At 38.8% G+C, this 15600-nt stretch overlaps 1 protein-coding gene across 1 annotated transcript in view; it reads left to right on the forward strand.

The window, feature by feature from the left end:
• The first annotated feature begins 565 nt into the window (after positions 1 to 565).
• Positions 566 to 15600, forward strand: part of LOC145641810 (acetyl-coenzyme A carboxylase carboxyl transferase subunit alpha, chloroplastic-like) — a 32593-nt gene continuing 17558 nt past the window's right edge. The window contains exons 1-3 of the mRNA XM_081692777.1: positions 566 to 721; positions 881 to 1243; positions 1323 to 1397. Coding sequence (XP_081548903.1) covers positions 890 to 1243; positions 1323 to 1397 — 429 coding nt within the window. The 5' untranslated portion in view covers positions 566 to 721; positions 881 to 889. The remainder of the gene's footprint in view (positions 722 to 880; positions 1244 to 1322; positions 1398 to 15600) is intronic.

Below are 15600 nucleotides of genomic sequence, written 5' to 3' on the forward strand. Positions count from 1 at the left end.
CTCCGTGCGCGGAGTTTTTTAGGAGAAATTGAAAAAAGTAATAAAATATGGAGGTAGTGGGGTAGGTGGAAAAATAAAAAAAATTATAAAAAGCAAAAGTAGTGGAGAGAATTGGAAAAGAGAGAATATGAAATTAATAAAATATGATCATGGTGGGTCCACTATGTGAGAGAAATCAATTAAATATTGTAAAACCTTTTCAAATAAGGAAATGGAGCAAGTATTTAAAAACGGTCAAAAAAGACAAGTGAAGCAAATATTTAAAAACAGAGAGAATATTTGTTCATATTTAAAATTGTTGTAGCTAACTTAGCTACACTAGGCTGGTATAGCTATGAATTTGTATAGGGCGTGGGGTAAATTTTGTAATTGGAATAGGCTTAAGCATAAGTTTCTCTACTCTTTTAGTTGATTTTTTGGCCCAATCCGAAAAAGCCCAACCAATTTAGGCAGTTTGGAATTTAATTTCCGGCCCAAATCTGGGCTCAACCCGAGATATAGACTATTTTAGCCCGGCCCGAACTTTGGGGTCTAGCTTGTTCCTTTAATTAATGTGTGCTGTAAGAGATTAGTACATGTGTAAGTTAACACTTAACAACCTCTTACCAAAACCTAGACCTGTCCTATATCTCATTGTAATCATCGAAGATCAATATCAATTCCACGTTCTCCATTGAAGCCACTTGTGAAGTTTTGTTTCTTCCAAGAAGCAGTTTCTGAGGTAAGATGTTGGTTTGATTCATGTTGTGAAATCGATTTATAGTGATTAACTATTGTAATGCAGGTGGGATTGGGTAGATTATCAACTTTATTTGCTATATGTTAGAATTTAACTATAAACTTGATTATTGAATGAAATTTGATTGCTAATGTGTTGCAGAAATTAGTGATGAACAATGAAATTGGGACTTTGCTCCCTGGAAGCAGGGCAACTGGCGCTCCTGGCTTGGCTCAGGGGCTTCGAAGCTCTAATAGTTGTCTGAATGGCATCCCTTTGAGGGAGCTTGGAATGACCCGAACCCGATTACTTTGTGTTGGGAAGAAGAAGATGAACTTATCAGTGTCTGCAAAGTTAAGGAAAGTGAAGAAGCATGAGTATCCTTGGCCTGAAGATCCTGATCTCAATGTCAAGGGTGGAATTCTCACACATTTATCACCTTTCAAGCCCTTGAAGACGAAGCCGAAGCCGGTCACTTTGGACTTTGAGAAGCCTCTGATGGACCTTCAAAAGAAGATTATCGATGTGAGTCGTATAGTCTGTTTATGGGTTATTTTATTTGTGATAAAGGGCTTTCAATGTTCTAAGTTATTCTTTTTTACAGGTAAGGAAGATGGCAAATGAGACTGGTTTGGACTTCAGTGATCAGATTGCATCTTTGGAGAATAAATATCAGCAGGTGACTTATTCACGTTTTTATATTTGCTTGCATATGGTACTATTAAGTTCTTTCCTGCAGAAAATTTTCCTTAATTGAATGTAGAATTGATGCATTAGAAATCATACACTTTGTTTACATAGGATGTAGTGGAGAGAAACTTAGTTTTAAAAGGCGCAAGGCGCAAGGCGCACCAAGGCGCAAATGGTCCTTGCAGCCTAGGTGCGAGGCGCAAGGCGAAGGCGTGCTCTTTTGTATGCAAGGCGCATGTATTTATATATTTATTTCAAATTACTTTTTTATATTTATAAGAATTAAATGGGTAAGTCACGATACTTACCTTTCTAGTGGAAGCTCAACAAGATCTAGAACTCGCCTTACGAACCGCACTGAGTCCTCAATGATTGTCACACTCCAAAACCCAAAGTCTTGGACGATGACTCTAAAGGAAAACACTCTCAATTTTGGGGATTATTTCTCTGTGAAATTGTACGTCTATTGGCTACAACGGATGTCATATTTATAATATCAGGAGTCCTTATCACTTAAGATTTTAGGTGTAACCAACTCTTTACGGGATAAATATCATCTTATTTACTTTCCTAAATATAGATATTATCCCCTTAAGTGATATATATCGAGTAACAAATACTTGCTTAAGATAGGATAGACTTTGGAGGCCACATAATCTCCAACATCTCTTACTTGGCCACAAAGGCTATATTATACCTCCCACTTAGCTTATAGGCTATCCAAAAAAAAAAAAAAAAAAAAAATAGAGATTCCATTCCATACGAGTAATGGAGCGTGCGACCAAGATTAAAATAAGAGATAAATCAATGAAAGAAAAGCCTAGGGTATAGGTTCACCAATAAACGATATTCAGATTATAAAGGGCTTTCGCTACGTATTACAATCACAAAGTTAATTTACCGTTATTAAATCTTATCTCTCGAATCTCGACTTAACCATTTATAAATTAGTCCGCCTATTGAAACTAAGCCTAAACATCAATTCTCATCTCTAGAATCTATAATCAATATTGCTAAACTCATACAATTAAATATGGTAAACCTAATTGCATAGCATTAAATCAATCAATTGGAAAATAATTAAGTATTGACAATCAACAATCACAAATTACCCCTTCATATTATTTATTAGATCCCCATAAACCCTAGAAATAAAACTACTCACGCATAATTAAATCTAAACTAATAAAAGCAATAAAATAAAACATGATGAAAGAATTAAAGAAAATAACTGAAATTAATAGAGAAGAAATCGTTACCAAAAGTAATCTGAATTAAGGAGTTGAATTAAGAACGAGAGAATTTTAGAGAGAGAAAATATTCTAAGTAGAGAGAGAAAGTCTAAAAGAGAAGGTAAATAAAAATTACGTACTAAAATCGTACTTAAACATTTCTAAAACAATCCTAATTAAAAACTAAGATCTCGGCAATTAGGTGCCTCCAAAAACACGCGCCCGGGCCGCCCGATCGGGCCTGCCTTTTTCTTCAAACCTCTCCTGGCAGCCGCGCCTGATCGAGCTAATGCTCACCCGACGGGTGCGCCTTTGCTGATGCCTTCTTTTGCGCGCCCGCCCGATCGGGCGCAAGCTTGCCCGGCCCGGTCTCTTCCTTGGACTTCGATTGGGTTTGATTTTTCGGCCCAATTCGGATTTCCTCTTCGGGTCTTGAATACTTGGTCCAAATGCCCTGGTATCACACACCGAGCCCTTAATCACCGGCTCTAACCGGTCCTGGGCTTCAAAATGGTCGTGTCCTCTTAATGTTCGTTGTTGCTCCATGAAAAAACTCGGAAAACGCTCCAAATGTGCAATTTCCTACAAAACTCAAGCAAAACTACAAAAACACTAGAAAACACCAATTAGTAATAAAAGTGGCTCTAAAGAGCCAAAAATACTACTAATTATGACCAAGGGACGGGGGTAAAACACTATATAAATTAGACACATCAACTTTACGTAAACCCAAATTCTTCATATGAGTTTGAAATGCATCTCTAAGGATGGGTTTAGTCATAGGATCAACAATCATCTTTTAAGTGGGAATATGTTTAAGGACTATTTCTTTTTCTTTGATAGCATTAGGATATGAGTATATGTTAGAGATCTTGTAGAAAGACTCTAAACCAGATTGCTTCTTGTACTACAAGGCAACTTGCTATATACTCTGCCTCCATGGTAGCAGTGCAATGCAATCTTGTTTCTTACTACACCAAGAAACTGCTCCACCTCCCAAAATAAATGCAAAACTAGAGGTAGACTTAGACTCATCTACATCACCACCCCAATGTGCATCTGTGTAGCCCTTTAACTTCAAATCTCCACCTTGATAGCATAGGATTAGATCAATCGTACCACGAAGGTAACGCAAGATTCTTTTAGTGGGCCCCGGATTACTTTGGTAATGACTTACCAAACTAACCGCGAAGCATATGTCAGGCCGTGTACATAACATATCATACATTAAGCTCCCTATTGCACTTGCATAAGGAACTGTACTCATTTTTGCTTTCTCATTTTCTGTTTTGGGACAATGTCAAGGCTTAAGGTTAGTCACTTTTCGACTAGAGTATCAACGGGTTTAGAATTTTGCATTCAAAATTGTTCAAACAATGTCTTGCTGAGACCAATTAGCCTTTTTGAACGATCTCTAATGATTTCAACACCAAGGACAAACCTGGCTTCACCCATATCCTTCATCTCAAAAGTGGAGGATTGCCACGCCTTAGTGACATTGATCATCTCCATGTCATTTCTAGGCATAAGTATGTCATCTACATACAAAGTAAGAAACAAAATTCCTTTGTTTGTTTTCTTGACATACACACAATGATCTTCATCCACAACGCTTAAGCTAATTGCAGTTATAGCTTCATGGAATCTAAAGTACCATCTTAAGACCATATATGGATCGTTTGAGGCGACACACCTTGTCCTCATTTTCTTTTGAGATAAAACCAATGGGTTGATCCATATAAATTTCTTCTTCTACCTTTCCATTTAGGAACGCGGTCTTAACATCCATTTGAAATAATTCCAAAACCAAATGGGCAACCAAGGCTAGAAGTAAGCGAATAGACGCTAATCTCACCACAGGAGAAAAGGTATCTTCATAGTCTATGCCCTCCATTTGGGTATAGCCTTTCGCTATTAAACGGGCCTTAAATTTATCAATTGATCCATCTGCCCTTCTTTTAATTTTAAAGACCCTTTTATTTCCAATAGACTTACGATTGGTTGGGAGATGGACCAATTCCCAAACCTCATTCCTTGCCATTGATTCCATCTCATCCCTCATTGCATCCATCCATTCCGAACTATTAGGTGAGTTTGTTGCTTCTCCATAAGAAGGTTCATCTATAGCTAAAGGAGTGCAAAGGTACACTTCACCTTCAATTTGAAAGTACCATCGTGGTATATTTCCACGCTCACTCCTCCTTAAAGTAGGACCACCATTGTCGCTCAAACTAGTTGACTCTTTCCCACTATCACCTAAGATTGTAGGATCATGATCACTAGTGGGTAACATTTAGACTTCATTAGGAGTTTCAAATTCCCCTCCCACTCCAAGTGAAGGATCTTCTTGTAACTTTTAGGTCCTTCTTCATCTCACCTATACTAGGGAACTCATCCTTTAGAAACTCAACATTGCGAGACTCCATTTCAATCATGCCTCCATTAGGATGTTCACCATACATATCATACCCTTTTGATTGGGATGGGTATCTAATGAACACCAAGTTTCCCATACTTGTGTGTAGGGCTCTAGTCCATAACTCATATGGATTGGTGTGTACACTTTTACTAGGCACGCGATTAAGGATATAGGTGGCCGTTAAAAGTGCATCCCCTTAAAAACTAATAGGGAGGTTGGCATGGGCCATCATTGATCTTACCATGTCTAGTAAGGTATGGTTCCTCCGTTCCGCAACACCATTTTGTTGTGGAGTGTCGCGAATTGTAAGCTGTCTAAGTATACCCTTTTTCTCACAAAAATCGTTATGAAGAGTTTTGACACTGATCTCCCTTTGGTTCTCAACTTTCGCTACAAAGCGTTTGAAACAATTAAGTGCTTTATAACGATGAGATAACAAATATACATAACCAAAACGTGAATAATCATCAATTAATGTGAGAAAATATGTAGCACCATTACGTGCTTTAACATTCATGGGTCCACTAATATCAGAATGAATTGATTCTAAGGGAAAAGATGCCCTATGAGCCTTACCAAAAGGCTTCTTTAATGCTTTACCTGCGAAACATGGTTCACATTTAGGTAACTTAGCCCTAGTGATATTTTCAAGCAAACCTTCTTTAGCTAATCTTGTCTTTCTTTCTTGGCCAATATGACCAAGTCTAGCATGCCATTTTAACGAGTCAGATTCATAATTATCAGTACAGACGTAGGCAAACGTGGAATTATTATTATAATAATTATCATCCAAATCAAGTCTAAAGAAACCATCAACCAAACTACCATGTCCATACAAAATGTCATGATAACGAATATCTAAACTATCAGATTGGAAATTAAATGAAAATTCTAAACGTAGCAATGATACGACAGAAAATCAAATTACAAAGAGCATCATGCAATAGCAAGGTCTTTCTTCCACGAAGTTTAAGTTGGTAGGTACCAACACCAAGGACTTCTTCATCACTACCATTTCCAAGCATGACAGTTTACGTGCCCACCGGAACTCTTGATGGTATTCCACAAAGCCAACTCTATCACAAACTATGTGCTTGCTTGCTCCTGTATCTACAATCCATCGAGGAAGAGTATTAGCAACTAATGCATCAGAACATAGAAAACACTTAGAATAGTTGGAGAAAAACAATACCTTCTTTGGTTCGGGACAATCCCGAGCCAAATGATCCTTCTTTCGGCAATTGTAGCATGTCATGTGAGCTACATTTTTTTTCCTGGGACTTACCATTTTGGTGCTTACGAATCTCACCATTTTTAGGTCCTTTGGAAGAACGCTTACTCGTAGCCTTATTCTTTTGCTTGGGATCTTTAGCCTTACGCTTCACATCTTGGCCGACATGGGCACTAGCAGTCTTAGGACCAGCTGCTTGTAAGCGTTCATCCTCCATTTCAAGGTGTCTAGAGATGTCTTGAAAGGTCTTGATATTCTCAGTGTGAGTCATGAGAGCCTTGAAGTTCCTCCGATGTTCAGGTTCATCGAGTAATGAACGAATCACAACCAAGATTTGTTCTTCATCAGTCTTAAGATCACGAATCAAGGCTCCCATCACACGAAGATGTTCTGCCATGGTGTGTTTTGGATCCTTTGAGTATTGCATCCATTTCAGGTTTAAAGCACGAAGCCTTGTAGTAGATGTTTGACCATATGTGACCTTAAGTTTGTTCCACATCTCTTGAGCATTGGAACAACTCCAAAACTCACCAATGAGGTCATTATGCATGCAGTACAACATAGTATAGCGTGCAGAACGTTCCCTTTTGGACCATTCAAGGTAAGTTTGCATTTCTTCATCGTAATTCTCATGTTTAGGATCTTTAGGTTTGGTCACATTAGCGGTTAAGGGTTCTAGAACCTCGCGTTCATTTAGCAAATATTGAATTTTCCTATGTCATAATTGGTGCCATCAAGTTTGTCAGGTAGAGGACAAATCACCAACCAAGGTTTTGAATCCCATTTCTACAAATATTTAATAATGGACATTAGGCACAATAATTAATTAAATTATTAAAAACTTTTATTTATACCACAAGTTCGAAAATTTCACTAAGCTAGTAATAATCACTTATGATAAAAGAAAATAAGAATAACAATTTAATTATTGCTCATACAGAAACAATACATATATACTTATGAAATCAATTCATATCCCAATATTTAATATAGTGCCAAACAAATTAGCCAAAAAATCATTCACATAGATATATGATCAAGGAAACATGTGTGCATGATTTATTTATAAATATGCTAAATATATTTACAATATAAAGTCAAACATGCTTGAGTAAAATTTGCCACTCGTCACAAAGACATGCAAGTGACATGCAAAAATTTACAGAATGTTACAACTAGTAATTTAGAGATTAAAATAGATAGTGGAATACAACTATTTATACATAATATTGCAAGCTCCTGGCAAGGGGTAAAACTAGGTCGTCATCTAATTCTCCTTTGGTCAAAGTAAATTTGTAAACACTTAACAAACCTTATACTAGTACGCGGTAAGTCAAGGGTCGAACCCAAAGGAATGAATCGGAGCTATGCTATAGTCTAATGTTAAGCTAAATCGAAGAATATCAATGGTTGAGTTTTGTAACTAAAATAACAAGAATCAAAACAAATCAAAGAATTCAATCAATATGCTAAACACTAGGGATATAGGTTCCACATGCAAGCTCAACAATTATGCTAATTGATAGATCGCTTAATTGATTCAAACATTGCAAGGGACAAACAATAGTTGCAATTAAAGGAATTCAAAGGTTATCTCCTATAAACCAAGCTAGGGTTCACTATGAATGGCTAGCAAGGAGAATCACAATCAAATTCAATCAATTAAAGCAATTCTCAAATTAAGGGTTCATATCATTAAAATTTGCAATGCAATCTAGATTAATCTTATAGGTTGATCACTCCTCGTATAATTAATCACATGCACAACTATGTTAACCAATTTAATTGCAACAATTCAATCAATCAATGATCATCAACTAGCAAAAATCATTAATCAAGCATGCTTCCCCTTTTCCCTAGCAACTAATCTACTCACTAATCATGGTGAAATTTAATGCCAAAACAAATTCAATCATAAACATATTCATCTCAAGCTAAATCAAAAGAAAATACAATCAATCAACAAATTCTCAAAACTAAATCAAAATCCAAACCAAAGATTCGAGCATAAAAGAAAATTGCAATTGAAGTAAATTCAAAGGAAAGAAATCTCACAAACTTTCACTGATATGAAGAAGAATTTCAAACTTGATTGAAGAAGCAATGTTGAATTACAAATCAAATCCAAGAATTACAATCTCTACTTTCTCTCTAACTTCTCTCTAGTTTCTCTCTCTAAAAGCTAAGCAAATGAAATATTATCTAAAAGTTTTGCCTTCAAAAGGATTTACAAGAGTATTTATAGACAAAGAAGGAAAACTGATCGGCCGCGCCCTCTCCAAGAAGATCCCGCGGGTGCGCAGAAATGGGTACGGAACCCATAACTAACTCCGCGGGCAATCTGGGCAAGACCCGCGCTCGCGGGTACTGTAGCGGTCGCGGCTTAGGGCGCGGCAGATGCCCTGTTCCCGGTGAAGACAGGGGGTCGCGGTCTCCAGATTCTCCGCGCTCGCGGTTAGACTGCGGCTAGGGCGTGGAGAGTTCCTGCCTAAAATCACCAAATTGATGCACTTAACCCGCGCTCGCGGCAAAGAGAAGAAGCAGAGCGCCCTCTTCGAGCTCTCTCCAAGGCCTCTCTAAGAGGCTTGAATCTCCTTTCCTTAACTTTTTTTGCTCCTCTTGATTCCTTTGCGAAGCTAAGTCCTTAGGCACCTACAAAAGAAACCAAAGAGAGAAAATAGAAGAGAAAAAGAGCAATCTAAAAGGAAAACACGAAGAAAAGCACATAAAGGAAAGTAAAACACGAAGAAAGAAGAAATAGAGAAACTAAAGGAGAAATGACCAAAATGATAAAAGAAAAGCATGAAAAATATAGTGAAAACATCCTAAAACACTACCTTATGAGTGCCATAAATGACACTCATCAAATTCCCCCAAGCTAGACTTTTGCTCGTCCCGAACAAAACAAAAGCTAAAAAAGAATAAGGAGGGTTTATTTAGAAAAGAAAAAGAGAGAAGAAGAATATACACTAAGACTCACTATCGTAGGAATCACGGTTGTTTTTAGCTACAAGCCCTTTAAACCCCAAAGTCACCTAAGAGGACAAGTGAGGTCTCGTAAGGGTTTCCTAAGAGTTTAACCCACAACTCTTTGAAATAAAATGAGGAAAAATCATTTAAAAAGAAAAGAAAGGAAAACTAATATCCAAACAAATAGCTCTTGACAAAGACTTTCACAAACGGTCAAATGTAAATGCATGAACACTTTTCTATATGAAATGGGTATGCATGCTTCAAGATATTCACGGTTTATTGAAACATAAGGTATGCTAAGCGTAGAGAACTAATGAGGCGTAATCCTCTTTCATTCCAACCAATCTAGCCGCCTATGGTTTCAAATCTTCCCTTAGTAAGCGTCTCTATGGTTCCTCGAAGGAACCGGAAAAAGAGTAGAATTTGAGGGTTTTCTCGACATCTTGACCTTGCATCCCTTTTCCTTAGGCTTTAACTCATAATGCCCTCCCTCGGTATATGACTTAACCAATAGGTCGAAAGGACTTTCCCAAAGGTTGTAACGTAAGGGCAAAAGGTTAGGGGTAGGCTAAAATTTTAAAATTTGGTGGTATCCCTAAAATTGAAGCAAAGAACGGTCCCTTTCTTAGAATCACAATCAAGTAGTCACCAAACAAAAACAAACGAACACCCCCAAGCTTATTCAAAGCTATATACACAAGCATATATACAAAAAGCATAAACGTTTCTCCCCCAAGCTAAAAGGAAGCATTGTCCTCTTGGAAAGGGAAAAGAATTTACATCAAAATATTTTTTGAAAATTTCTCATTTTCACTCCTTTTTTTTTTTTTTTTTTTTTTTTTTTTTTTTTTTGTATTTTCATTTCTATCAAAACAATTGTCCATGCCTCTTAAACTTGGGACGACTTTTACAAATTTGCAATTGCATTGTCCTTGCCTTTTGTTTTACTTTAGACGACTTTTACTTTATTCACTTGCCGTTATTCACACAAATATTACAAAATAAACTTGCTTTCAAGAGAACCAATTACCCAAACTTCTTCACCACAAACTCCAACAATAAAGATCAATTGCTTCACAAAACCAATAATGGAAACGAAAATGCAAAAGGCTCAAGATCTAAAGATGTGGCTTGAAAAGAAGGGAAAAGGCTCAAATGGTTAGTAAGAAGGCAAATGTAAACCCAATGAACTAAAAAGAAAGAAAAATCCTAGAAATGAAAAATTACCACCTCGAAAAGATGCCTTTGTCCTCCCTAGTTGGTTTGGTCTCGTGTTTGAGAATGATAAGTCAAGATTTAAGATTAGGTATGCAAAGGCCAAGGATCCATGCCGCACAATCAATACATGATGAATGCTTGAAAAAGAAAAATTCTCACAAGGTTGTAGCAAAAACTCACTAAAGGTGTCAAATCCACCGAAGGAAGCAACTCCGTCTTACCACAAACCCAAAGGAATCCGGCTTCAAGGCCCCAAAAGGTCTAAACCGCTACCTTAGCATACCCTATCCTAGAGTCAACCGCAAATACTCTCAAAACATGCACACCAATAAAACATAGGAAAGCATACATGCAAAGGCAAAATTCCGAGTTGTAGAATGTCCAAAGAAAGAGCTAAACAAGCAAAAAGAAAAAGAATAGCCTCAAAAATGTTTTTATTTTTATTTGAAAGAAAGAAAAGAACTAAAAATCAAAATAAAGAGAGAAAAGCACAAGAATGTAAGCAATTACAAGTAATACCCAATCGTCAAACAAATGGTCATTCGGCAACAACGCCAATGACCCCAAACACGCTAGGTGTTACAAAGCAAACATCCTCGAACCATTCAACTCATCTTAAAGCTAATCCTAAACTAAGCAACCAAGAAAAGAAAAAGAAAAGAAATAGAAAGATCTTACCGGGCGCCAAAGCTATGCTACATAATCAAGGTGAAAGAGCACCTTACGAATCGTTGTAATCCAAAGCATAAGCAATAGAGCAAAGTGAAAAATAAAGAACTATATACAAAGAAAATTGTTAGTAACTTCCAAACAAAAGCAAACAAAAGAATACTCAATAGAAAACTATATAGAAAAACCTAGAAAAACATCATCATCATCATCAATGGTGGAAATCCCAAAACAACATCAAAGGTAAGACAACATAATAAACAACATACCAACTTGACTACCAAAAAGCAAAGCAAGAAAATCGACCAAAACCTTTTCAAACATATCCCACAAGTCCAAGGTGCCTCCCCCAAACCTACCCTAAAACACCCTTTACGACACCTCTCTACACACAAAGGCAACTATAGGAGAGGTATCAAAAAGGGGTAAATAAACAACCCTAGGGGGACTAATGCCCACTAGGCCCAACACAACCATCACCCGCATCCCCATCATAAGAGAAACCCGATGAGGGGCCATAGGGATCCCAACCACCGGTGTAACCGGGTGGCCACCCATACTGACCTTTAAAAAGGTCAAGTTGGGATGCGGACAATTGGTCATATGGCTCGGGTTGGATGCAAAACTCGGGGTGAGTGGGGTGAACATAGGGGTAGTTGGGATCACCCCTATAGTCACTCCCCCCCGAAACCCGGTAGTCATAATGACCGGACTTGTCAGGGAATTCACGCCTAGGTACATCGGGGTTTGAGACCCCTTGCTAATAAGGGTACGTTGGGAGGTTGTCACCACCCCAAGATGGCACGGGCCCTAGTTGGGCCTGCTCATAAGGGTAGTTAACCGGAGGAGTGACCTCCCCCCTACGTACACTAGCATCGTATAAGGCGCTAGTTTGAAAAGCCATGTTTTGGTTACCGACATACATACCTTGCATGCTTAATTGCATGCGCTCCATTTGCTCTCGCATTGCCGTCATTTCCCTAAGGTAGGGATCTTGTTGGTAGTTATGTAGTTGTCGATGTTGTTGAAAGTGTTGTTGTTCATCACCATCACCATCACCATCATCACCATCATCATCATAATCATTGACATCCTCATCCTCATCCTCCTCCTCCTCCATATCCACTACTACTTGCCCCGCATCCTTAGGAGGAATCCAAACATTCCTAGCCTCCCGACTAATAGAAGTTGCGGCCGGGTTTGGGAGCAAGCAGTGGTGCTCATTTTTCACTAGCCAAGAATAAATATCGGCGTTCCTTGTACTATTAATGAAGCGAAGGGTGTTAAGTTACTTCAAATTTAGTAACATGTCTTCACTCCCTCCAACCGGAGTGCAAGACTTCAAGAACCCGTCTTTCTTCAAATGAGTTATCAACCTCGTCACCATTCCTCCACAATGAATTTCACCGGTTTTAACCCCACTAATAATCACCCGACAACACTCCATAAAATGTATCCAAAATTAACCCGAGGCCTAAAATCCGATTTGGTGGCCATCCATAGAACCATGATCTCTTCTCTAGAAAGCTTACCAAGAACTTGCTTGTTGAATACGGCATAACCAAGGACCCTATGAAGAATCCTAAGGGCCGGATGAATGATTTCACTAGCAATTGAATTCTTGGAATCAAAAGTTCTTTTATGAGCAATGGTTCTCCACCAAGCAACTTCATTGTAAGTGGTCGGGTTTGAAAGGAGTGACTCAAGAATATCTGCATGAGGGTTGAACCCGAGAGCTTCATTGAATTTAAAGAGGTTTAAAGTGTGTTTGACAATGAACAGTTGGAATGAAATGAGATACTCTGAATCCCCCACCCTATTATATTCAAATGTTGAGAAAAATTCGACGGTGGGTTCCAAGTATGTTCTAGGAGAAGTTCGAACAAACTCAGTCAAACGGAGGTTGTGGAGGAGGATGTCAAGGTCGGATTCAATTCCTAACTTGACCATGTCATCACGATAGTAATTCCGAGTCTGTCTAAACTTTCGGGATTTCATTTTATTATATATGGGAGCTTGTTTAGACCGATTGTAGAATTTAAGAGGTGGAAGAGGTAGAGATGGGTTGTATCTTGAGGATTGGGATTAGTAGGAGGTTGGCTTTGAGAAGATTGGCTATGAGAAGATTGGCCGGGTGATTGATGGGAACGCTTCTTGCTACCCTTGGCTTTTCTCAACAAATCCATGATAACCAAATCAAAAACAGCAAATAGCTCAAAAGAAATCACACCAACAATTTCTCAACACTAATTCCACCACCAATACTCCACACAACTACACAACACCCCCAATACTACAAGGTACCAAAACGGACTCAGCACCAAGCAAGTTTAAAAATGCTTCAAAAACCCGAATTTTCCCGAAAAATCACGAGAAAAAGGTTCCAAACTTGATGACAGTGGAGAAAAGTAAGAGATTAAGGTGAAAATTTAAGAGAAATCAAGCAATTTGATGAGAAAATTATGAATTGGGGGTTAGGGTTTGAGAGGAAGATGAGAGAGAAAGAGGGGAAAATATGAGTGATGGGAAAAATAAGAGAGGAGAGAGAAAAAGAATCGGCCGCATAAAATTAAACCCCCCTGCACCCGCGCTGACATCGCCGCGCCCGCGGACAGCCCGCGGCAAGTTCCTGGAAAATTTGGAGAAAATTACCTTAATGAGGGTATGCGGGCTCTCCATATTGACGCGCCCGCGGGGAGCCCGCGGCCATAAACTGATTGTTTTTCTTCAAATTTTGCTTTAATGAGGAGCTGCGCCCTCTCTAATTGACCCGCACCTCTCTCCTTCCGCGGGGCAACTGCGGAGAGTTCATGGTCGAAATTTGCAAAATTTGTCATTTTGAAGCTCAGAAACCCCGCGGCCTCTCCATGCCCGCGGGGTGCCCTCTCCCCTGCATCACAAACTCTTCTTGTACTCTTCTCATCATTCACCCTATATCCATAGTTGATGATGGAAAGCAACCTACAAAACAAACAAAAACAAGAAAAATAGTAAAAACAAAGACTAATAACAAAAATAAAAGAGGAAAGAAAAGAGAAGAGAGGTTTAGAATCCGGGTTGCCTCCCGTAAGCGCTTTTGTTTGACGTCGTTAGCTCGACGATTACCACCTATTCAAGGTGGTTGTCGGTCTTGAGGCGATGACCATTGACTTTAAACGAAGAAGAAGAATCCATCATCGAACCTCTACAACACCACTTGGAAAGACACTCTTGACCAAATAAGCTTTTTGGGAAACAACTTCATTTTTGAATTGTAGAGAAGAACTTTATCAGAACACAAAAATCTTTCTTCTCAATAAGTTTGTCATGTGTTTCCTTGGAACGAGCTTTGTACACACTAGCACAATCATAAGCATCAAGCCGAAGCTCTTCTAGCTTATGAAGATCCAACCACCTTTTCTCCCCTACACTTGCCAAGTCAAAATTTATGTTCTTGATTGTCCACAAAGCACGGTGTTCAATTTCAACCGAGAGATGGCATGACTTGCCATATACTAGGCGGTATGGAGTGGTACCTATGGGGGTCTTGAAAGCCGTTCGATAGGCCCAAAGAGCATCATCCAATTTTTCCGACCAATCTTTTCGATTTCTCGCAACCGTCTTTTCAAGGATGAGCTTAATTTGACGATTAGAGACTTCTACTTGACCGCTCGTTTGGGGATGATATGGGAGGCCAAATCTTTGATGGACTCCATGCTTCCTCAACATATTTTGAAAGGCATGGTGAATAAAATGAGAACCGTTGTCGCTTATCACTGCCTTCGGCACCCCAAATCTTGGAAAGATTATTTTCTTAAACAATTTCATAACCACCTTGTGGTCATTAGTTGGGGAGGCAATGGCCTCGTCCCACTTAGACACGTAGTTGACCGCCACAAGGATAAATTGATTTCCGAAAGATGAAGGAAATGGCCCCATGAAGTCAATACCCCATACATCAAATACCTCCAACTCGAGTATGGGTTGTTGAGGCATTTCGTTTCTCTTGGAGATGTTCCCAACTCTCTGGCATTGGTCACATGTCTTTACAAAGCTCCATGAGTCCCTAAAGAGATGTGGCCACCAAAAACCGCATTGAAGGACCTTAGTGGCGGTCTTAGATTCACCCATGTGGCCCCCGCTTGGATTTGAATGACACATTTTCAAAACATTAGACACCTCTTCATTTGGCACACATCGTCTAAGTAAGCTATCGACCCTTCGCTTGTATAAGATGGGCTCATCACAAACATAATGCCTCGCCTCTCTCTTGAGCTTCTTTATTTGATTCTTAGAAAATGAAGGAGGAAACTCCCCACATGCAAGAAAATTCACCAAATTGGCAAACCATGAGAGCTCCTTTGCTTCAATAGCATATAAGAATTCATCAAGCATCTTATCCTCAATTGGAAAACCATCATCTTGAATTTGAGAATCATCTAGAGGAGAAAGATGGTCTGCCACAACATTC

This window comes from Chenopodium album, chromosome 8 (genome assembly GCF_948465745.1).
Source record: "Chenopodium album chromosome 8, dcCheAlbu1.1, whole genome shotgun sequence".
Taxonomy (NCBI): domain Eukaryota; kingdom Viridiplantae; phylum Streptophyta; class Magnoliopsida; order Caryophyllales; family Amaranthaceae; genus Chenopodium; species Chenopodium album.